At 36.9% G+C, this 21430-nt stretch overlaps 1 protein-coding gene across 2 annotated transcripts in view; it reads left to right on the top strand.

Moving 5' to 3' along the window:
* Positions 1 to 19069, top strand: part of LNX2 (ligand of numb-protein X 2) — a 92667-nt gene extending 73598 nt beyond the window's left edge. Inside the window, exons 5-11 of one of the 2 annotated variants that reach the window (XM_012649906.1) lie at positions 593 to 961; positions 4591 to 4731; positions 8056 to 8076; positions 8584 to 8761; positions 12011 to 12242; positions 15850 to 16008; positions 18304 to 19069. In XM_012649906.1, coding sequence (XP_012505360.1) covers positions 593 to 961; positions 4591 to 4731; positions 8056 to 8076; positions 8584 to 8761; positions 12011 to 12242; positions 15850 to 16008; positions 18304 to 18439 — 1236 coding nt within the window. In that variant the 3' untranslated portion in view covers positions 18440 to 19069. The remainder of the gene's footprint in view (positions 1 to 592; positions 962 to 4590; positions 4732 to 8055; positions 8077 to 8583; positions 8762 to 12010; positions 12243 to 15849; positions 16009 to 18303) is intronic. The other variant, XM_012649907.1, reaches the window with a different exon arrangement.
* Positions 19070 to 21430: the final 2361 nt, after the last annotated feature.

Below are 21430 nucleotides of genomic sequence, written 5' to 3'. Positions count from 1 at the left end.
AAGAATTAGAATGAAATTATAATTATCTGCTTTTCTTTAAAGTAAAGGTCACTTATCTAAAGTAAGGTTGTGTACCTGGAATGTGCCACTTTCCTTAAAATAAAACTCAATTTATTTTCTCTAGCTTTTCATTTGGAAAAAGCAAATATGTAATCCAGTAGAACTTTGATGTCTATTCTACTAGAACTAGTATTTCATTAGCACTTGCCATCTGTTGATGTTGTCTATTCATTTTCATACTGATCCAGTGAAGTAGATAGTAAACACATTTTACAGATGAAGAAACGCATTCTAATGAGTTCTGTAATTTGCCTGAGGTTACCAGTTAGTGAGTGGCAGAACCAAGGACTCTTAAATCAAGACTGTCATTAAAGCCTGTGATCCTAACTATTATTCTCCCCTTGATGCTAATCATTGTAAGTTAATTATACAAACTCTATATTTTAAAATGTCTTTAGCATGGTTTTCTGTGTAAATAATGATTGTATAGCCTTTCATAATTTTAATTTCCTTTGGACATGTTATGTAAACATTTCTACAAATTAGGAAAATAAAGGATTGTCACACTTTGGTCATAATTCTTTTTTTCTAGGTCAACAACTACGATATCAGCAATGTGTCCCATAACTATGCCAGAGCTGTCCTTTCCCAGCCCTGCAACACACTGCATCTCACTGTGCTTCGGGAGAGGCGCTTTGGCAACCGTGCATACAGCCATTCTGATGGTAACTCTCCACGAGAAGAGATCTTCCACGTGGTTCTTCATAAACGGGATTCTGGTGAACAGCTTGGCATTAAATTAGTCCGAAGGACGGATGAGCCAGGTGTTTTTATTCTTGACTTGTTAGAAGGAGGGCTGGCTGCCCAGGACGGGAGGCTCAGCAGCAATGACCGAGTGCTGGCCATCAACGGGCACGACCTGAAGCATGGAACGCCGGAGCTCGCTGCCCAGATTATCCAGGTAAACGCTTCTTGGCCTTCATTCCAAAGACTTAGCCTTAATTACCATATAGCATTGTTTGTTTTCATTGGCACGTAACATCAGAATTCAGGAGACATTTTACATTTCATCAGAAGAAACAGGCATGGCTACCTAAATTCTTCAAAATCCACACTAGTATACTTTGTTGTAGATAAAGTCTTTTGTAAAACCTGTATCCCCATGAATTTTTGGGCTGGCTATTTAAAGAGCGTAGGCTCTACTGTTTCACATTTGTTTCTCTTCATCTTTGGGTTCCATCTATTAAACCAGGTGGTACTGTCTACCTTTAACAAGTGAGGCTCAGAGGAGCTGTGATTTCCAAATTTGTGACTTAACCTGGTCTCTTAACTCACCATCAGGATCCATATAAGTAGGGGGAAAATAATTTTTTATTAAGAATAATTCTTATCTCTATAGCGCTTTTTTTTAAAGGAATCAAAGTATGTAAAACACATCATAAAATTTATCCTTACAGTATCCTTGTGAAGTAAGGGTAGTCATTATTAGAGGAAAAAAACATGTTTTCATTAAGAGCATGAAGACAGATAAATTGGAAAAATCATTCAAAGAAGAGATACAAGTTTTGCAACATGCCATGGCATTTAATAATGCTGACATCTTCTACAGTGATAAGGGTGAAGCAAAAAGGTGTTTTTCTTAAAGGAAGCACAACAAAACACTATGAAGGAAACCAATCATTATTTAAGTGAACATGAGGAATTAAGGTAGGTTGATAGGCACTGAAAAATGTGTTTATTAAAACACAGAATCAAATAATGATGCAAATTTAAGACTATAGGAAAACTCAAGTCCCCCATCCCCTTTATTACACTGAGAGGAGATTAGATGTTGGTCTCATTTCATAGACTTGAGGTCTAAAGAAATTAGATGCTTTAAAATTGCCTCAGATCAAAGACAACATTCGCACCTATACCTGTGGATGTCAGCCAGCTGCACTGCTGACAACTAGTTCATCTCATAAGAGTGGGGACTGGCTGGAGGATGGGAGGGAAGAGGAGGAAGAAGAAGAAAGCTAATAGAGTTACAGGATTTGTTTCAGGAAATAAGAGTCAAGTGGGCTTTATGAAGTGAGAAATCAAGTCAATAAAATAGAAAGGAATAAACTAACTATATCTATTTCAGGTAAAGTTTAAGTACTCTAAATCCTAAATAGTTGGTCCTCACTAAATTTCTAACCAAAATGTGGAAAATATAGATACACAGGTAGAAAATATATTTAAATTTTTCCATGATAATATTTGGATTTTTATAAATAGTTACATCATATTTGTGCTTTAATTTTTCCCAGACTGTGGAAAACTGAAGTTGCTCAATTTGTTTCTTTTTGAAAAAAAGTGTCATTATTTTTGGGTTATTAAAAATAACATGTATTCTATGTCTAAAAATGAAAATAATGAAGAAAAAATATGGAAAATAAAGAAGGAAATTAAAATCACATTCAATCTAAACACCCCAAGATATCAACATTAATGTTTTAGAGAATAGCATTCCAAGCATTTTTTATGTATGTGTTCACAGATGGATAATTACATATTAATACAAATGCTTATACATCCATTCATCTTGTAAATTCTGAGTTTGTAGCTTTTTCTTTACACCAGCAATATCTTGTGGACATCTTACCATGAAAATAAGCATAGACTCACATCTTAAGTTTTGCTAGCTGTTTAGTAGACATGTCCCATTACTTATTTAATCATTCCCCTATCGACAGACTTTTATGTTTTGTTTTCAAGTTTAAAACGTTGTGTTAAACTTCCCTACAAAAAGATCATACCAATTTATACTGCAATAACGGGGCATACCATTCACTTAAAAATTATGAGTGCTGTCATTTGGGCCTCCTGCATTTTTTAAACATTGATTTTAACAAAACTCTTTTGCTAAGTTTAAAACCCTGAAGTGTTACATGCACAGTCTAAAATTCGCCTAAACACAAATGTTGGTCCATCATTTGAATTCTAAATGCCCCCTTCCATCACATTGACAGAATTTTGTCTTTCAAGCAACCTTGAAAGATCAAGAATTGGGTTCTGTTAATAGGTTTGTGTAAGCAGGAGTATTCCCATAAAGTTGAAATACTAATTATGGAGTATTTGGGGTTATATAGTATTGAGCAGTAATGAAAACGATTCTGTACATTGAAATAAAATCCCAAAGGGAGCTTCTCACCACTTCACACAGTGCAATCAAATAATCTGAAATGTCAGAATTTTAAATATTGAGATTCTAAACATTCTACCTTGGTATTTACCCTTTAGATCAAGTCTCCAGACTCTGCTTTGAGAGTTCAGCTGAATGTTAGGAGTTGTTATTTCAGTTATTTTGATGAACTTGTCTGAAACTATTTAATTTAATAAAGTGCTCAAATAGCAAACGATTTTAGTAGGGCCTTGAAGTTGTTTATCACTTACTTTCCAATGTAAGAATTAAAAATAAAGTGATTTCTCAACATTTTTACTATCATGGAACAGGTCTCCACTTTCTACCACAGTTTCTTTAAAGGGGGCTATCATGTTTTCCCACAGGAATAATAGTAAAGTTGGAAATTGTGGTCATGACCTAGAATCAGCATCAAGTAAATCAGACCTGTACTTTAAAAGGAAAGATAAAATAACTTCTAAAACTATAATAGATGTGAATCTATGTTTAAAATATGATAGATAACAGGCCTCTAAGTTTAAAATGATAGTCATGAACTTCTAAAGCAATTTAACACTTGAGGATGTGTGTGTGTGTGTGTGTGTGTGTGTATGTATGTGTGTCTTTTTATGCAGGATTTCTATAGCCATTCTTTTCAGAAGTGTTTAAGCTGACATCCTATTTTTTACTGGACCTATAGCAGCAGAAACAAAGCTATGCAGTTGTTTCATTGATTATTACTTCCAAAGTAGCCACCATGGAATTTGTTTCAAAAGTCACAATGGATTTTAGTCAAGTTTTGAAGCAGTTTTTCCTTTATTTTCTTTGCTTTGCTCTCTCCCTCACAATACCAAGACCAGCCTTCAAGGGCCAAAGAAATATTAAAATAAAAGTTACCAATCATAAGGAGATGAGAGCCCAGGCAGTTTGACTGCTTTGCCTTGGTCATTTTGGAGGTGGGGTTATGGAGGGCATACCTAAGATCTGTGAGAGAGAGAGAGAGAGAGAGAGAGAGAGGGGAAAGAGAGAGGAGAGAGGAGAGAGGAGAGAGAGAGAGAGAGGAAAGAGAGAGGAGAGAGAGAGGAAAGAGAGAGAGAGAGAGAGGGGAAAGAGAGAGAGAGAGGGGAGAGAGAGAGAGGGAAAAGAGAGAGAGAGAGAGGAGAGAGAGAGAGAGGGAGAGAGGAAAGAGAGAGGGAGGAGTGTGTGTGTGTGTGTGTGTGTGTGTGTGTGTGTGTGTGTGTGTGTGTGTTTTCAGCCACAGACATTTTAAAACGTTAGCTAATGAAATGAACTCATTCCTCCCCGCCGCCAGGTGCTTGCAGTCACTGCCCAGATGAGGCCCTGGTACAATGATTGAGAAGTGCATTGAAGGTTACACTGCCTGTAATCTTTAAAATGACAAACATCATTAATGACTGGTGGTGATGTATGTGTGTTTACTCCAGGCCAGTGGAGAAAGGGTAAATTTAACAATTGCCAGACCAGGGAAACCCCAGCCTGGTAACACCATCCGAGAAGGGGGAACTCACAGCAGCAGCCAGCACCACGCACAGCCGCTGTACCACAGCAGACCAAGCTCACACAAGGTGAGGACCTTTTTCTATTTCATACTGATGCCACTCTCAAAGGATCATTGTTACAAGCTGATAAGATATAAATGAAGGTGCTTTTTTTTTTTTTTTTTTGGACAGTCTCACTGTGTCACCCCAGGTAGAGTGCTGTGGCGTCATCATAGCTCACTGCAACCTCCAACTCCTGGGCTCAAGCAATCCTCCTGCCTCAGCCTCCTGAGTAGCTGGGACTACAGGAGCATGCCACCATGACAGCTGGCTAATTTTTCTATTTTTAGTAGAGACAGGGTCTCACTCTTGCTCAGGCTGGTCTCAAACTCCTGAGCTCAAATAGTCCTCCTGCCTCAGCCTCCCAGAGTGCTAGGATTATGGGCATGAGCCACCTAACCTACCCAGCCTAAATGAAGGCTTTTTTATATATATATATCTCTCAGTAAAACAGTTTATAAAAAAAAGATTTAAATGAAGGCTATTTTGTTCAAAAAGGTGAATGTAATTGCTTGGCATGTGAAATGTATATGTTTTGCTATCTTGGAGAGTGACTGTATGTCTCAGTTCCTCAGCCATTAGAGAGAGTTTCTTGGCAGGGAAGGTTCTTCTGCCAGATGATTAACGAGAAGTGTGTGATCTTCCAGAAAAATCCCCTATTTGATTAATCCTACTTGAAAGTGGAATTTTTCTTGGGTTGCTTATTTAAATGTTAAGAGTTGGTTATATAATTGAAAAAGCATTATGAAAATCGACAAGTCTACACTTAGAAATTGGACACATGGCCTACAAAAACACAATTAGATATGTGAATATTAAACATATGAATCATGAATTTTGGTAGGTACAAGTATAGCTTATTTCTTTTTATGTTATATCTTAGAGGAATATTACCCTAAATCATTTTAAATTAAAATAATTAAATCGTTTTAAATTATCATATGTTGAGCTTTGGTACTGTTTCTTTAGAATCAGTATTTTACTGGTTTTATAATATATCCCAAGTTCGTTTATCTGTGCTGAGAATGTTGATGCTGTCTCACTTTTATTCCAAAAATCAAAAAAGATGGTACTTGAGCATTCTTCATAGTATTTACTTAATTTGATCCTTCATTTGAACTCAACTTCCAGCAGACCAAGAATTTTAAAATGATGAAGGGATGTTTACCCAATTATGTGAAAATATAAGCTACGTGTAAGCTTTCAAAGTAACTCTCCTTACATAAAAATTAAATTGCTTTACTAAAGAAAAACTTATTTATTGGTCTGCTGAAAAGTCATAGGACTTTTCCTATGTGCTAAAGTAACCTTTTAATGTAAGTACAACATTTGAGAAAGTGATTACCTTTGGCCTCTATCCTTGGTACCCTAAAAGAGCATAGCTTAAAGACATAGTATTTTTGGCCCATCAGACCATCAGGTATATCTATCTGGTTTTCTGAGTTTAAAATACTGTACAGACTTGTCACTGGTCTTTGGTTTAGTTAATACTTAAATTATAATCACAGACTTTGTTCTCATTTCTGGACAAAAACCAAAATGTATGAAGGAAACCTATAATTTGGCCTTTATAATGATAACTATGAAAAAGGAGTAATTGTTTTGAATAGGAATTTTGAATAGGAGTTGTTTAATATAGAGCTAATCCTTACTTTACAAGATATATATACACACACATATATACAAAGAATTATAAGGCAAAGGTTAATCCTTGAATTTTTCATGTTATTGAATTTTACAATAATTTGAGATATGGGTGTCTATAACAACATTTACAGTTTTAAGGGTGTTTAAAAAACTGTACTTAATCATTCCAGTATTTATATGGAGAACTCTGCTTATTTATTGATTTGTTTTGGGCACCTGTATTTTTCTGTCAAAAGTCTGCTAACTCTTACTCTCTTTAATTTTATGTGATAGTATTTTAAATAGCAATGCTAAATTTATTCCTATTCCAGGTACTCTACAAACTTGGCTGGTTAGAACAACCACATGGAATGTAATGTTTTAATTTGGCTATTTACTACTAACATGTTTCATTTGTTATGTCAAATCTTGATTTAGAAAAATAAAGTTCTCCTCAGGAAGTCAAAAACACATGAATTCACCAAAACAGCCTGTTCAGATGATTAATGATTGTGAAAAATTAAAGTATACATTCTACCAAGCTTCTTTGTAGCTGCTTGGATAAACATTGCTGTGATATTAGAAAGTTCATTAAAGCATACTGAGTATAATCGTTAAAGTTTGGTTTGGTTCCTGAGGACAAGTTGCATACATTTTAGCCATCTAGAGTAATAAAATAACCATTCTTAATTGATTAAATACCTAAGGGCTGAAACTGCTTAAGTAAATATACTCAAGGCTGCATTTACCTGAGCTGTCTTCATAATAAAGTCATTTTTGCCCAGTTTTGAAGGATACTAACATAAATTTCATACCTTTATATAGGAGACTGCCTTAAGATGTTTACAGGTTTTCTACTCAGTCATACCATTTTCTAGGAATGCTATGCTGCTATTACTAACAGTTCCTTTGACAAAATTTCAAGAGTACATGGATTCCAGGTCTAGAGAGTGGTAGGTAGGCCTAGAATTCTGGGAACTGATTTAGAGATTTGGCAAATACCATCATAAACAGTTAAGTACATGTCAATTCTTTAAAATAATGTCATTTAAGGAAATGTTATAATTCTATAAATATAATTCACATATTTATTTTTGATGATAACGTTAATTATCTTATTATGTACATCTTTCCCTTAACAACTGATAAGTGTTAACCTTTTGAGACATTAACTTCCACTGTTACACTTAATGGGATGGTTCCTGTGTGGGTGCATATATACAATATGTACACATAGTGCATCACACTGTATGTACAGATATGCATAGTACCGTATTACCATATAACATACATACTCTTAACACACATAAGTTCAAATCCCAGTACAATACCTATCGTTACACGATTTGGGGCAAGTTACACGACCTCCCTAAGCTTGTTTTCTCCTCTGAAAATGAGGTCAGTAATATTAATAGCATTTACTTTTAGGATTTTCGTGAAGATTAAATGAAGTAATGCATGTGAAGCCATTAGCTTTGCACACACTAAGCTCTAATAAGTGTTAATTATTACTATTATTGTGTATGTATACCTTGTTTTTTACTGAGTTCCAATTCAAAAAAGTAATGTTTTAAATGCTTTGTCTTACTTTCAAGAGTGTCTCAATAATAAATAGCAGTAACAAATGTCAGTAAAAATAGCTTTTTCCTGAGAATAATAGTTTATTAGAATTAACTTCCCTGTCATTAACTTTTTTATAAATTCAGTTATTTCATGTCCTTCTAGGTTTTCCTGAAGGTTTTGCAGGTAGGTTTGTACGTATTTCATCAATGCACTTATAATCCTAGTCAATAGGAATCAGAAAATAGGTCTATAGCTTTTTTCTGGCCACGCTTTATTTTTATACTACTCTGTCGACTTTTCTTTGAAAGAATTGGGGAGAAAGATGGAAGTAAAATTAATTGACTTTTCTTTAGAATCTTAAAACTGAAAAGCATTATTTACTTTTATATAATTAGTCCTATCTTAGAGCTCAAGATAATTGTATAAATTATGTGCCTATGTTAACCTTAGCTGCTGTATGTCAGCAGTCCTGAGTTTTTTTCAGTTACATAGTCATATGAAAATAATGTCCAGAATTTGACATTGATCAAATAATATACTTATTAAGAACTGTGTATTACTTTCAGTTGTTAGTGAGAGATTAAAAAATCACTTTGTAAGTGCCACATGAGTTATTACCTTAGTTTAAGCTGTCTTTACTTCAGCTATCTGTCATTCGTTATCTAATGATTTTTTCCTTTTATGTTTTAGGATCTTACTCAATGTGTTACATGCCAAGAAAAACACATTACTGTAAAGAAAGAACCACATGAGTCCCTTGGAATGACTGTTGCCGGTGGGAGAGGAAGTAAGAGTGGCGAACTGCCCATCTTTGTGACCAGCGTGCCGCCGCATGGCTGCCTCGCCCGGGACGGCAGAATCAAGAGAGGTAAGATGGGATCGTGAACAATTTCACCACATCTTGTTTCTGAATTAAACTCACATTTTTAAAAATAAAGAGTATCTACGAAGTATTTATTAAACATGAGTTTTTTTAGTCCTTTAAACTGTCCCCTGCGTATGAAAGCATAAAGTCTTTCTATAATGTTAGAAAAATGCCCAATATAAAGGAAAACTTTTGAACCTTGATAATGTCTCCAGAATTTGCTAACAGTTACTCAGACTGTTAGATTATTTTATCTTGGGAAAGATCCTCTAAAAGATTTATGCTTCTAGTATTATGGTAGACTTAGATACTCTGAAGGACCATCTTACTAAAATATAAATGTTGCTTGTAGTAAAGTGTCTGTGTAGAAAGGGGCTCAGAGAGGAAGGTGGAGCAGAGGACAAACTCAATTATGGGGATAAACTCATTCACCATTTCACATTCCCTATCAATGCTATATGATGTGCATAGGTTAGGGTACAATTAGCTACTGTTACCATGGTAACAATAACAATCTCTCTTGACTTTGTTCATAAGGAAAGAAAAGTGAGTCTTAAAAGTTATTTTTCCAAGAATGAAGTTGAACCCCTACCTCATACCATATATACAAATTAAGTCATAATGGATTCAAGATCTGAATGTAAGAGCTAAAACTCTTAGAAGAAAACACAGGCATAAATCCTCATAACCTTGGATTAGGCAATGGTTTCTTGGATATGACACTAAAAATACAAGCAAAAAAAGAAAAAAATACATAAACTGGACTTAAAACTTGCAAGTTTTTGTGCTGCAAAGGACACCACCAAGAAAGTAAAAAGGTAACTTACGGAATGGGAGAAAATATCTGCAAATTATATATATGACAAATGATTTGTATCTAGAATATATAAAGAATTCTTACAACTCAATAATAAAAAAGACAGATAATCCAACTTAAAGATGGGGAAATAATCTGAATAGACATTTCTCCAAAGAAGATAAGCAAATGGCCAGAGCCCCTGCCCAGCACCTGTGCACTGGTGACCGTTGCAGGTCATTGGCTCTGAGGCTCTGGTGCAGCCTGAGCAGTTGGTCCTATGCCAAGATGCTTCAGAGCATTATTAAAAATATCTGGATCCCCATGAAGCCCTACTATACCCAAGTTTGCCAGATTTGGATCGGAATGGGGTTGATGAGCATCATCATTTATAACACCAGGAGTGCTGATGAAAGAAGTAAAGCTTTGAAAGCTCCTACGCCTACTCATGGTCATCACCAACCAGCTCCATTTGGAGTACACATGAGATGAAATGTCAGTCTGCCTGTAAGTGTAAGCAAGCTGTGTTAAGTAGGAGCGTGGAGCATGGGACATCACCGCGTACTTGTATAAGTATGGTTTACTTTGTGGCATGAATAAATGTATCTGTGAGATGCACCACCTACCCGAGACAGCTTTCACTATGTCCCCCTCTCAGCTCCCTCCTTCGTGCTGGGTGTACTCTGAGTAGATAATCTGTAATACAGCAGATGCAATCAGAATCTCACTGAGCCATCTATCTTTATGAAACCTGAGGAACTGAAGAGTATCTCTGTAGTCATAGCAGTTGCTGATCAGAATCTAGAGACACTCACTCAGATTCTACTGCTCAAGAGATGTTTGTTAAACATGAAAAAAAAAAATGGCCAGTAACCACATGAAAAGATGTTTAATGTCATTGCTTATTAGGGAAGTGCAAATCAAAACCACAGTGAGATACTACTTCATACCCATCAGGATGACTATAATAAAATAGACAATAACAAACATTTGTAAGTATGTGGAGAAATCAAAACCCTCATACATTGCTAGTAGACATATAAAATGGTAAAACTATTTTAGAAAACAGTTTGGCAGTTTCTCAAAGAGTTAAACTAAGTTATCATATGACCCAGCAGTTCTGCTGCTAGAGAAATGAAAATACCTGCCCACACAAAAACTTGAGTGCCAATGCTCAGAGCAGTATTATTCACAAAAGCCAGAAAATGGAAACAACGCAAATGTCCATCACCTAATGAATGGATGAACAGAATGTGGTCCGCCATACAATGAAATGTTATTTGGCTGTAAAAAGGAATGTAGTGCTGACACAAGCTACAATATGGATGAACCTTGAAAACATTATGCCAAGTGAAAGAAGCCAGACACAAAAACAATGTCTGATTCCATTTATATGAAATGTCTAGAAAGGCAGATCTATACAGACAGAAAGTGGATTAGTGGCTGCTTAGGGGTGGGGGAAGGGTAGTGACTGCTAATGGGTATAGGGCTCTGGGGCCGGGATGTGATAGAAATGTTCTAAAAGTTATTGTGGTGATGTTTATGCAACTCTGCGAATATACTAAAAACTATAAAATTGTATGCTTTAAATGGGTGAATTAAATGGCATGTGAATTATATCTCAGTAAAGCTGCTATTAAGAAAAAGTTATTTGTCCAATTGTTATATTTGGGGTAATTTTATCTCCTTGTTATTTTATTATGTTTTCTAAGTTTTCTACAATGAGACTGTTCTGTTTTAATAATCTGAAAAGTGGGTGATAAATTGGGAGGGGGGATTTTCTGTAGTTTGTCACACAAATGTCTGCTTCCTACAAAACTGATAATTTCCTTCCTAACCTTTCATATAATCCTCATTGCCCTTCTTTGTTATATCACTTGGCAGAGCAGCCCCCCTTTTTCTTCAAGCAAGGGAAGATGCCCAAATCACAAGTTTCATTTCTTTGTGTGGGCACAAGGTGTCCTCTCTGTGCATATTCTGATATGTTTGCCCTGAGTGAACTACGCGGGGCTGTCTTTGTGTATAGAACTGTGTCAATATAAAATAGAATATATTAAAAATTCATTTCTAAGAGCAAGGGAGCAAATAATTTTTGAATTGGAAAGAACTGTAGAAATCTCTGAAGCTCAAAGAAGAGAAATGAACCTGCCCAGCGCCTGTACACAGCTAAACTGGGACTCGTGATTTGCACTTCCAGTTGTATCAAGGTGCCTCAAGCCACACTTTTTCTTATGTATTATGACATTATTTAAACTTTTTGAATTATTTTGTAATGTTTTCTAACTACTGGATTTTTCCTCAGTGTTATAAAAATTACAAAGAAGTAAAAAATGCTCTTTCACCTTATCCGAGTTATTGAAACGAGCCTCTGTTGATTAGTTTACGAACAGCAGGATTTGCAGGGAAATGATCACTTGGCAGCTCAGCTCATTTCTCTTGTCCCTTCGTTTGAGCAGGTGATGTGTTGCTGAATATCAATGGCATCGATCTGACCAATTTAAGCCACAGCGAGGCTGTGGCCGTGCTGAAAGCCAGCGCCGCCTCCCCTGCTGTTGCCCTGAAAGCACTCGAGGTCCAGATTGTGGAGGAGGTGACTCAGACCCCGGAAGAGCAGCCAAGTACCTTCAGCGAAAACGAGTATGATGCTAGCTGGTCCCCATCGTGGGTCATGTGGCTTGGGCTCCCAAGGTACTGATAGCTTTTTTGTTCTTTTATGTAATAATCACATTGTGCAGCCTTTATCAGTGTGTAACACAGTAAATTTGCCCATTAGGAGAAGGCTTTAATGAAATAAAAGCAACATCAAATCAAATGACAAAGTGATAATTTTTTTAGAATATTACATTTTAAAAGCTAGATTTAATTTTAAAAACTAAGCTATCAAGACTTATATCTGTTTATACTGCGGTCCCTAGCTCCCTGGGCCATGGACTGGTACTGGGCAGCACAGCAGGAGGTGAGCAGCGAGCAAGAGCAAGCGGGCAAAGCTTCATCAGTATTTACAGCCACTTCCCACAGCTTACGTCGCTGCCTGAGCTCCGCCTCCTGTCAGATCAGCAAAGCTTCATCTGTGTTTACAGCTGCTCCCCATGGTTCCCATCACGGCATAAGCTCCGCCTCCTGTCAGATCAGCAGTGGCATCAGATTCTCATAGGCGCACAAACCCTGCTGTAAACTGCGCATGCAAGGGATGTAGGTTGTGGCTCCTTATGAGAATCTAATGCCTGATGATCTGAGGTGGAGCTGAGGCAGTGATGCTAGCACTGGGGGGCAGCTGCAAATACAGATTATCATCAGCAGAGAGGTTTGACTGCACAGAGACCAGAATAAATCAGTTGCTTATAGACTAATACCAAAACCGTATTGTGAGTGGCAAGTGACAAGCTGTATCTGGTGGCAGGCTTTATAGTGGCAAGTAAGCATCTTACCCCCACCTGCCGCCATCCCTGGAAAAATTGTCTTCCTTGAAACCAGTCGCTGGTGCCAAAAAGGTTTGGGGCAGCTGCTGTGTTTACAAAAACAAAGAAAGCAAATCCATTCATCCTATTAAGGATTGATCATGTAAGTGGCCTAACCATGAGATTGGATATTCCAGTCTCTTAATTCAGAACAACTGTCATTTACCAACACTGATTCTGATAGATGCTTAGACTTCACATGCATTTTTCACAGAAAAACCAAGCTAATCCTGGGGCCTTGCCCCATCCCAGAAGCCTCTCTAAAAGCCTTTCTTATCTTTTTAACTTTCCCTAAAAAGGTAGAATTTTAAACTCAAGAGTTGTACACAAGAGTCTTTAAGCCAAACCATTGATGTTCAAGAGTAGCTGCTCTACCATTAGAAAGAGTTTGTTGCTTCCTGACTGTGTGACCAGCCAAGACATTCTGTGGTGGGTCGGTGTCAGGGTCACAGACGCACGTGGAACCTCTAGTGGCATCCCAGGGTACATTTCTTCCTCTAGTCAGGCAGTTGTTGTGCTGTTTGGTATTGAGATGGGAAAAATGTATGTTACCGTCATTATTTGTTCCCACATCAGTTTAGATTCTTACTATATAAAGAATCCTAAAATTGAACTATGATGAAACATTTTGACTCTTAACCAAGGATGAAAATTACTGATTCTTTAAAGTAAAAATAAACAATATGAATGTGCCAACTTCTGAGCCATCTGACTCATGTGGAATAAATTTATAATAACAACCAGCATTATGTAAAGTGATTTATGGTTTATAAAGTACTTTCATATGAGCAATAACAGAAAAAAAGCAAGGATATTATTGGATTTCATTTGTTAATAACCTCACTTGCTGACTGGTTCTCTTGGTTAAAAAAGAAATTAAAAGGCCTAAAACTATAATAGAATTCATGTCTCACAGACCTATAGGTGCTTTGTGGAGAGACAGATTTTTTTAAGATAAAGGTGATTTAGCTGTTTGAAATATATTTATTTCATACACCAAGACAGATTAATTTTTCCCATTGAAAAGTAAACATAGATTTTAATGGTTGCTGTTAAACTCCTACAGAACTGCTACCTAAATTGTGAGATTTCAGCCATCAGAGGGAACCTCATTTATCTTGCTCAGTGTTCAGCCTGTTACTTGGACCTGTGAGTTTAAACCTAGAATGGCAGAAAGGCCCTTTGCACGTAGTGGGTGAGAAGTGGTCTCCTCGTGCAGTGGCCAGGCAGCGGGCACAGACTGCAGGGCCTGCCCACCTCTGCTGCTGAGGCAAGCAGAGAGCAATGGTGTCCTGCCGAAACGCTCGTGCCCTAGTGCTTCCTTTAATTTTCTTTATCCATTAGGCCCATCTACTTTTGGGGTTGGCACACATTCACCTCTGTGTTCAGAGCATTTTCTAGTGTGCCAGGCAAAATAAGAAAGGTTTTAGATGAGAAATATATAGTATAGTAAAATCTATTTTTGAGGCCACCTGTGTTGTAAAAATACCTTTCAGTAAAAGGTTACTATTCTGTGGATTTATGGCAGTCTCTGTTGAATACAGACTTATACTCGGCAGCCATGTGTCCTCATCTATGGGTACAGGTGGCCCCTAAAAGCAGGTTTCACCCCGCAAAGGATAGCAGCTCTGCTTTTCCTGAAAAGGGAGATTCTTCTACTGCAGTTCGCTGGGGGTGCACCAGAGAACTGCTTGTTTGGTTGTTTGTTTCAGATGATGCAGAATTATGAAAATAACCTACACTGTCGCTAAAAATTCAGGCCAATACATGGGACCTTGCCCCATCCCAGAAATCTTTCTAAAAGCCCTTTCTTATCAGTGAGCTAAGAAACTAGATGAGATTAGAAGTTCTGGCATACCGTATATTGCTTTACAGAATTGGCTTTATCTTTTTTATGGATTAAAAACGGGAAACCTTGATGCCTGTAGATCCAGTTTTACCTAAAAATGAAAGCTATTTCTTTATTAAAAGACATATTTTTTCTATATATCATTTAGGGGTCTTTTTGTTTTATTTTTTTAAGTTTTTACTCACTGCTTGTTCCCAAATCCATAGAGCTATGGAAATGTAAGTAGCTTTTTTTTCTCCCTCCCTGGACAACATCTTCCAAACTGGCTAAGTAGCATTTTACTGTAGCTTCACAATGCCCATGATATAGAAAGGAAAAGAAAAAAATATTTTTCGTTAGTGTTTTCCAGATTGATTTTTCTATTTTGGCAATCAGAGTCTCTGTTCAAATGAAAGCATTCTAAGTGAAGGAGGAAGAACAACAAGTAACTGCTCATGTAGGTTAAAAGTAGGACCCCTGGGGTATGCCTTCAGGAAAGGGGGTGATTATCTGCTTTCTTTTTGGAAGCTACACTCCTGGTCATTTTCTTCTGTCATTTGAGTCCTGAGTTCAGCAGTACTAGACCTCTTGCATTCTACTTTGTAATTACTCTTGTAGATACAGATGATTATTAGAATTGAGGTCTTTGTTGGTAATGCATTGAGCAAATATAGGTACATAACCTTTTCGTACAGATTTCTGAGGTGTGATTTGTAACCAAGTTTGTGTAAGCTCTGTACATATGTGTGTGTATATATGTCTTCACTTGGAAACAGAAGACTGAAAAAAAGTTGGAGAAATTCAAGTCTACTCAAGTCTACCTAGGACCACATCTGTGCTAGAAAAATGGGTTGTCAAAATAATCTGTTCAGAAGGAAATAAAGTAGCCCTTTTTCTTTTTCTTCTGAGAGTGATAAAAGTATAACATGGTATGGGGTTATAGCAAAGTTGAGCAGGCTATGAAAGCCTACACGTTAACTTGATTCTTTATTTTTTTGTTTGTTTATAGTGCCCTTCATAGCTGCCATGATATAGTTTTACGAAGAAGCTACTTGGGAAGTTGGGGCTTTAGTATTGTTGGTGGATATGAAGAGAACCACACCAATCAGCCTTTCTTCATTAAAACTATTGTCTTAGGAACTCCTGCTTATTATGATGGAAGATTAAAGTGAGTCTTGTTCTAATTAATGATGTGATTTATGTTTATTATGCTAGACATGATTTAGATCAGAGGTCAACACCAAATCCAGCCCTCTGTTTTTGTAAATAAAGTTTTATTCCAACACAGCCAAGCTCATTTGTTTATGTACCACCTGTGGCTGCTTCCGCTCTACAGTGGCAGAGTTGAGTCATCATGACAGAGACTGTATGGTTCTTAAAGTGTAAAGTATTTACCATCCATCTGACCCTTTACAGAAAAAGTTTGCTGACCTCTAATCTAGACTAAAGCATTACATTTACTATCTTGTCACTTACAGCTATATTTTATTAATCTAATGACAGGCACTGAATCTGAGTCATGTGATTCGGCACATTGTGATGTGACAATGAGCTCTGAGCAAGTTTCCCACACAACTTATGCAGGTCCAGTCCTGTCATTAGATGATTCTGCTTAATTTTTCTGCACAGCACTCATCTCTCCCTGACATTGTATGTATGCAGGCTCCATGAGGTGGGGATCTTGTTGCATTTATTGTTATACCCCTCACAGTCATAACAGCACCTCACATGTAGTAAGATCTCAATAAATATTTGATAAATGAATGTGTGATAGCTTACACTGTGCCAGGTGCAGTGCTAAGTGCTGTGCATGCATTATTTAATCTTCTTAACAACCTTATGAGGTAAGAGTCATTATTATTCCTGTTTTACAAACAAGATAGCTGAGGCTTGGGAAAGTGAAGAAACTTGCCCAAGATGAAATAGCTGATAGTGGTTGACTGGTATTTAAACCCAGCACTGCCTGGCTCCAGAGCCCTGGCCTTTTAACCCCTTGCAGACTGCCACCACTGGGCAGAAGTACTCGCTCAACCAGTGTGCAGCCTCTTTTCTTTTTCAAAGCTTAGGCACTGAGAGAAGAAAGAAAAGGTGTCATGTCAAGAGATTATCATCAACAAAGAAGACGGTTGATTCCAAGTTCTTAGTGCTTAGTTTATGATGAAAGAACCAGTTCTTAAAAAGTAAATGTTGACATACTAGACAGAATGCTGCACAAATGGAGAATTTGCACTGTTTGCAAAGAGAAAATGACATCTAAATAATATTGTGAAAAGGTGATCAGGATTAGTATGCTCCAGGTCAGTCTATATTGATGAAGATGAAAAACAATTATTTTAGGAGGAAAGAGTAGGAGAAAATGAATTAATTGTTCTCTTAGCTGAGTTACTCAATCAGTCTAGGCCTCAGTTAATTCGTTTATAATTTATATTCCACCTTCTTCCAAAAAGAAATCAAAATCATTAACAATAAAATTGCATATCATTTATGGTATAAACTGAAGACCAAAAATCATAATGATAATTATAAAGATAAAAATGGCCTCAGGTAAATCATCCATTTGTGATAATTCTGCTAAGAGGACAGTGGGTGCCTGAATAGCCGAAAGAAGAGGAAAGGTCTTATTCCCAATTTAATTCAACCCTCCGATATATGAGCTCTAAGAATGAATAGAGAAATAACAGTCAAAATAATAACCTCCTCCAAATGCATTTGGTTTTTATTTATTTATTTATTTATTTTGAGACAGAGTCTCGCTTTGTTGCCCAGGCTAGAACAAGTGCCGTGGCGTCAGCCTAGCTCACAGCAACCTCAAACTCCTGGGCTCAAGCGATCCTCCTGCCTCAGCCTCCCGAGTAGCTGGGACTACAGGCGTGTGCCACCATGCCCGGCTACTTTTTTTTTTTTTATTTCAGCATATTATGGGGGTATAGATGTTTAGGTTACGTATGTTGCCCTTACCCCCGCCCCCGGCTAATTTTTTTATATATATATTTTTTTAGTTGTCCAGCTAATTTCTTTCTATTTTTTTTTTTTTTCAGTAGAGACAAGGTCTTGCTCTTGCTCAGGCTGGTCTCGAACTCCTGAGCTCAAACTATCCGCCCGCCTCGGCCTCCCAGAGTGCTAGGATTACAGGCGTGAGCCACCGCGCCCAGCTGGTTTTTATTTTTAAGACAGAGCAGATTTACTTTCTGTATTATATTTTGCTTAAACTAATATGAAAATTATTCTGTTTGTCCTTGAAATTCAACTACCAGTTATTGGGGGGATGGACACAAGGATTTCCTTAACATGCTTAAAAACCATCCCAGATGTTTCTCAGAGTAGATCGTACACCCTAATCATTGACAGTTAATTGGCAAATGAAATTGCGATTTTCATGCTAAGCAAATCTTAGTTGGGGTAATGTTTCTAACACTATGAAAATAGTAACATTCTGTTTCTGTCCCTGTTTGTCTTTGTCCAGATGTGGAGACATGATCGTGGCTGTAAATGGCCTGTCGACTGTGGGCATGAGCCATTCTGCATTAGTTCCCATGTTGAAGGAGCAGAGGAACAAAGTCACTCTGACAGTTATTTGTTGGCCTGGCAGCCTTGTGTAGATTTTTGAAATTGGTTTTGAGTCTTGCATCTTCCTTTTTTAGGTTTTTGAAAGAAACCCCTTTTATTTCATTGTATTTCTGGTTGTTAGGAGCTACTGACACAGCTGGTATACATGGGCCAAAAACCACTAAGATTATCCATGTATGTTTATTTAAATATTTTCCTAAATTTAGATGCATTTCTTTTAGCTTGGAAACAGTCTTCCACTAACCCTTATGAGTTTATATTTTCAGAATTCAGACTCACAGTTGTCAAAATATTGCATATAGTAATGAACAAAGTCCACCCAAACTGTGACCCAGCCAGCTGGAGTAGGGAACTTCTGGTGGATCTTTGTTCCAATAACTGAATCGTAGAATGAATTTCGTATCTCCCAAGACTGGTGTCAGTGAAGCCAACAGCAGCAGCCTGTACTGCCACTGTTGTAACCAATGCCATGAGTGGATACATTTTAAATTTGGGTGATAAACGTTCCCCATTTTTCATCGGTGCCAACATTTCAAAACTTCATTCTGTTTATAAAGTGATTTTCTGGTTTATTTTATTTATACTGTAATCTCTCAGTACTAATAGAAGATGAAGAAATAAGTCTGACACCACTAAAGAGATGCTTTTTTAAATAATGTACTATTATTAGAATAGTAGAGAATAAAAGATAATATTATCTAGTGACAAAGGAATTTGGACAGTAATTATAGTTTAGTGCTAGAGATGGTAAAAGCCGCATTTACTTGAACAGTTCAAAAGCATTAAAGATCCATTTCCAAAGGAATGTTTTGCTATATAGGAAAATTTTGAAGTAATTTTTGCTAAAAATCATTTCTAGAATTTGTATTATACTTACCAGCAGTCTTGGCTGGAAATGTTTTTGTGATTTATGCAATTAAACTAGATGATAAAGATAAAACCATATTGCTATTAAATACACAAATATGTATCACAGCTAAGTAGAACAGGGGAGACCTTTTTATTTTATTCAGGTAAGAGTCTTTCTTGAGTGTTTTAGAAACCCTTATATTTCCCATTATTTCTTATAAACACAATTGTTTCAAGTTAGAGACGGAAAAGTTCTGTTTTTTATCTGAAATAATAGGTTTTAGATGTTAGTATCTTTTAATCGGCTCTTGGTCACTAGACTATTTCATATTTTTTTGAAATGTTTTTGAAAACTATGACTAGCCCATTTTGTTTGTCCTTAATTCAACATGGTTATCCTTTGGAAAACACGTAAGTGAATAAGAGAAAAATATCTTTACCTTATTAATATTATGCATACTTGAAAAAGTTTCATTTAGAAACCTAGTTCAGAATCTGAGCTAATTTACAAGTGACCTCTGTAATAAATGGTATTGATAATCAGAGAATGTATTTCAAAATACTACAGTACAGTATATTATGAAGCATGACCACTTTATTTTCAAGCTTAGCAATTGCATTGCTGGGGTTTATTGTATCTGTAGCATGTCACTGATTACTTCAGTTCATTTTATAATGAGTTTTTAAAACATATCTCTTTGGAATGAGTAAGATATGGCAACAATAATTGCTATGGACTCATTCAACCCCTTAGCTACACTGTATGTCAACATATAACCAAGATACAGTGGAATGCCCCATACAGTATATTACTGTCATGTGATGATTGGCTTTGGAAGCAGTTTGATATTGAAATGCTTTGCTATTCTAATTGACATGGAACAAGTTTTTTTCCTGCTCCCCAAATAAAATTTTGTAACCAACTTTGCTATTTTTTTAAAGTTTGTAAGAATGTGTCATTTCTTGGGGGGTAGCCATCCATCAACAAATATCCTAACTGATACTCTGTTGTATGGAAAATACTTACATTGAACCCAGTGGCATAATGAGTATTTTGAAAGAAGAAGTTTTTTTCCATATTATTTTTATCGTGAAAATCTTGGAATCAGCTTCAGCTGTAGCCTTTATGACAAAAGACTGTCATTTCTGGTCAGAATGATATTTGGTGATGGAAACTTGTTCATAATTTATTGTTACTGTAGAACTATTTGGATTTTTTCATTTTAAGCTCTGATAGATAAATATTTTGATTTGTTCTGTGCCTTCAGTTTAAATTATTTCAGGATTTTCCAGATGTGTTTAAATAATGGTGTCATAATAATTCAGGATGGAAATAAAAGTCCACCTTTCCATTATAGCGACATTGTCTCCTTCCTTGAACAGTACACGTTGACTCAGTCTGTTCCTTATTTTTGTTGGTGGCACCACTGTCCTTACAATAAGCCACGCTTAAAACCTCAGGACCAGAGGTCCACCTTCTCATTCTCGTTCCCGTAGGCAGAACACGTAAATCTCTACTTTGGGAATGTGTACCTACGGAGCTCCTCTAGGCCTGCGTTGTCTAGTACGTGTGGCAATTGAGTGCCTGGAATGTGGCTGAAATGATAATATCTTGGATACATTGGGTTATAGAAAACATTATTAAAATTCACTTCGGTTTCTTTTTGCTTTTTCTAATGTGGTTACAAGAAAATTTTAAATTGCTGCACATACAGCTCCCCTTCTGTCTCAGTTGGACGGCACTGGTCCCCTCATTCTTCATTGTCACAGCATGGGCCAAGTCAGTCAGTCCTGACCTTGTGGTTTCTGTTCTTCCTATGCTTTCATCACTCCTTGCCTTAAAAAAAAAAAAAAAAAATTAATTGAAAGAAACAAAGTTGTGTCCCAATTTTCTACTAAGTTAAGTTCAAACCGAGGCCTCTGTGATCTGACCCCAATGCAGTTTTCCAGATGGCTCCGTGGTCCCACTTACCCTCCATTACCCCAGCAGACCCCAGCTGTTTCCTGCCTGCAGCACACACTTACTGTATTTCCTTGAACCGTGAGGCTTTTCCTTCTCTGCAGGTTCACGTTGTTCCCCTGTTTGGAGGTGTGACTTGAATGCTGTCCCGTCTGTCTGCCTCCTGGCTCCACTCCCCACGTTCCCTCCTTATGAATCTCAGCAGGCTCTTATA

Source organism: Propithecus coquereli, unplaced genomic scaffold, assembly GCF_000956105.1.
Source record: "Propithecus coquereli isolate 6110/MARCELLA unplaced genomic scaffold, Pcoq_1.0 Scaffold306, whole genome shotgun sequence".
NCBI classification, from domain to species: domain Eukaryota; kingdom Metazoa; phylum Chordata; class Mammalia; order Primates; family Indriidae; genus Propithecus; species Propithecus coquereli.
This window is presented reverse-complemented; position numbering and strand designations above follow the sequence as displayed.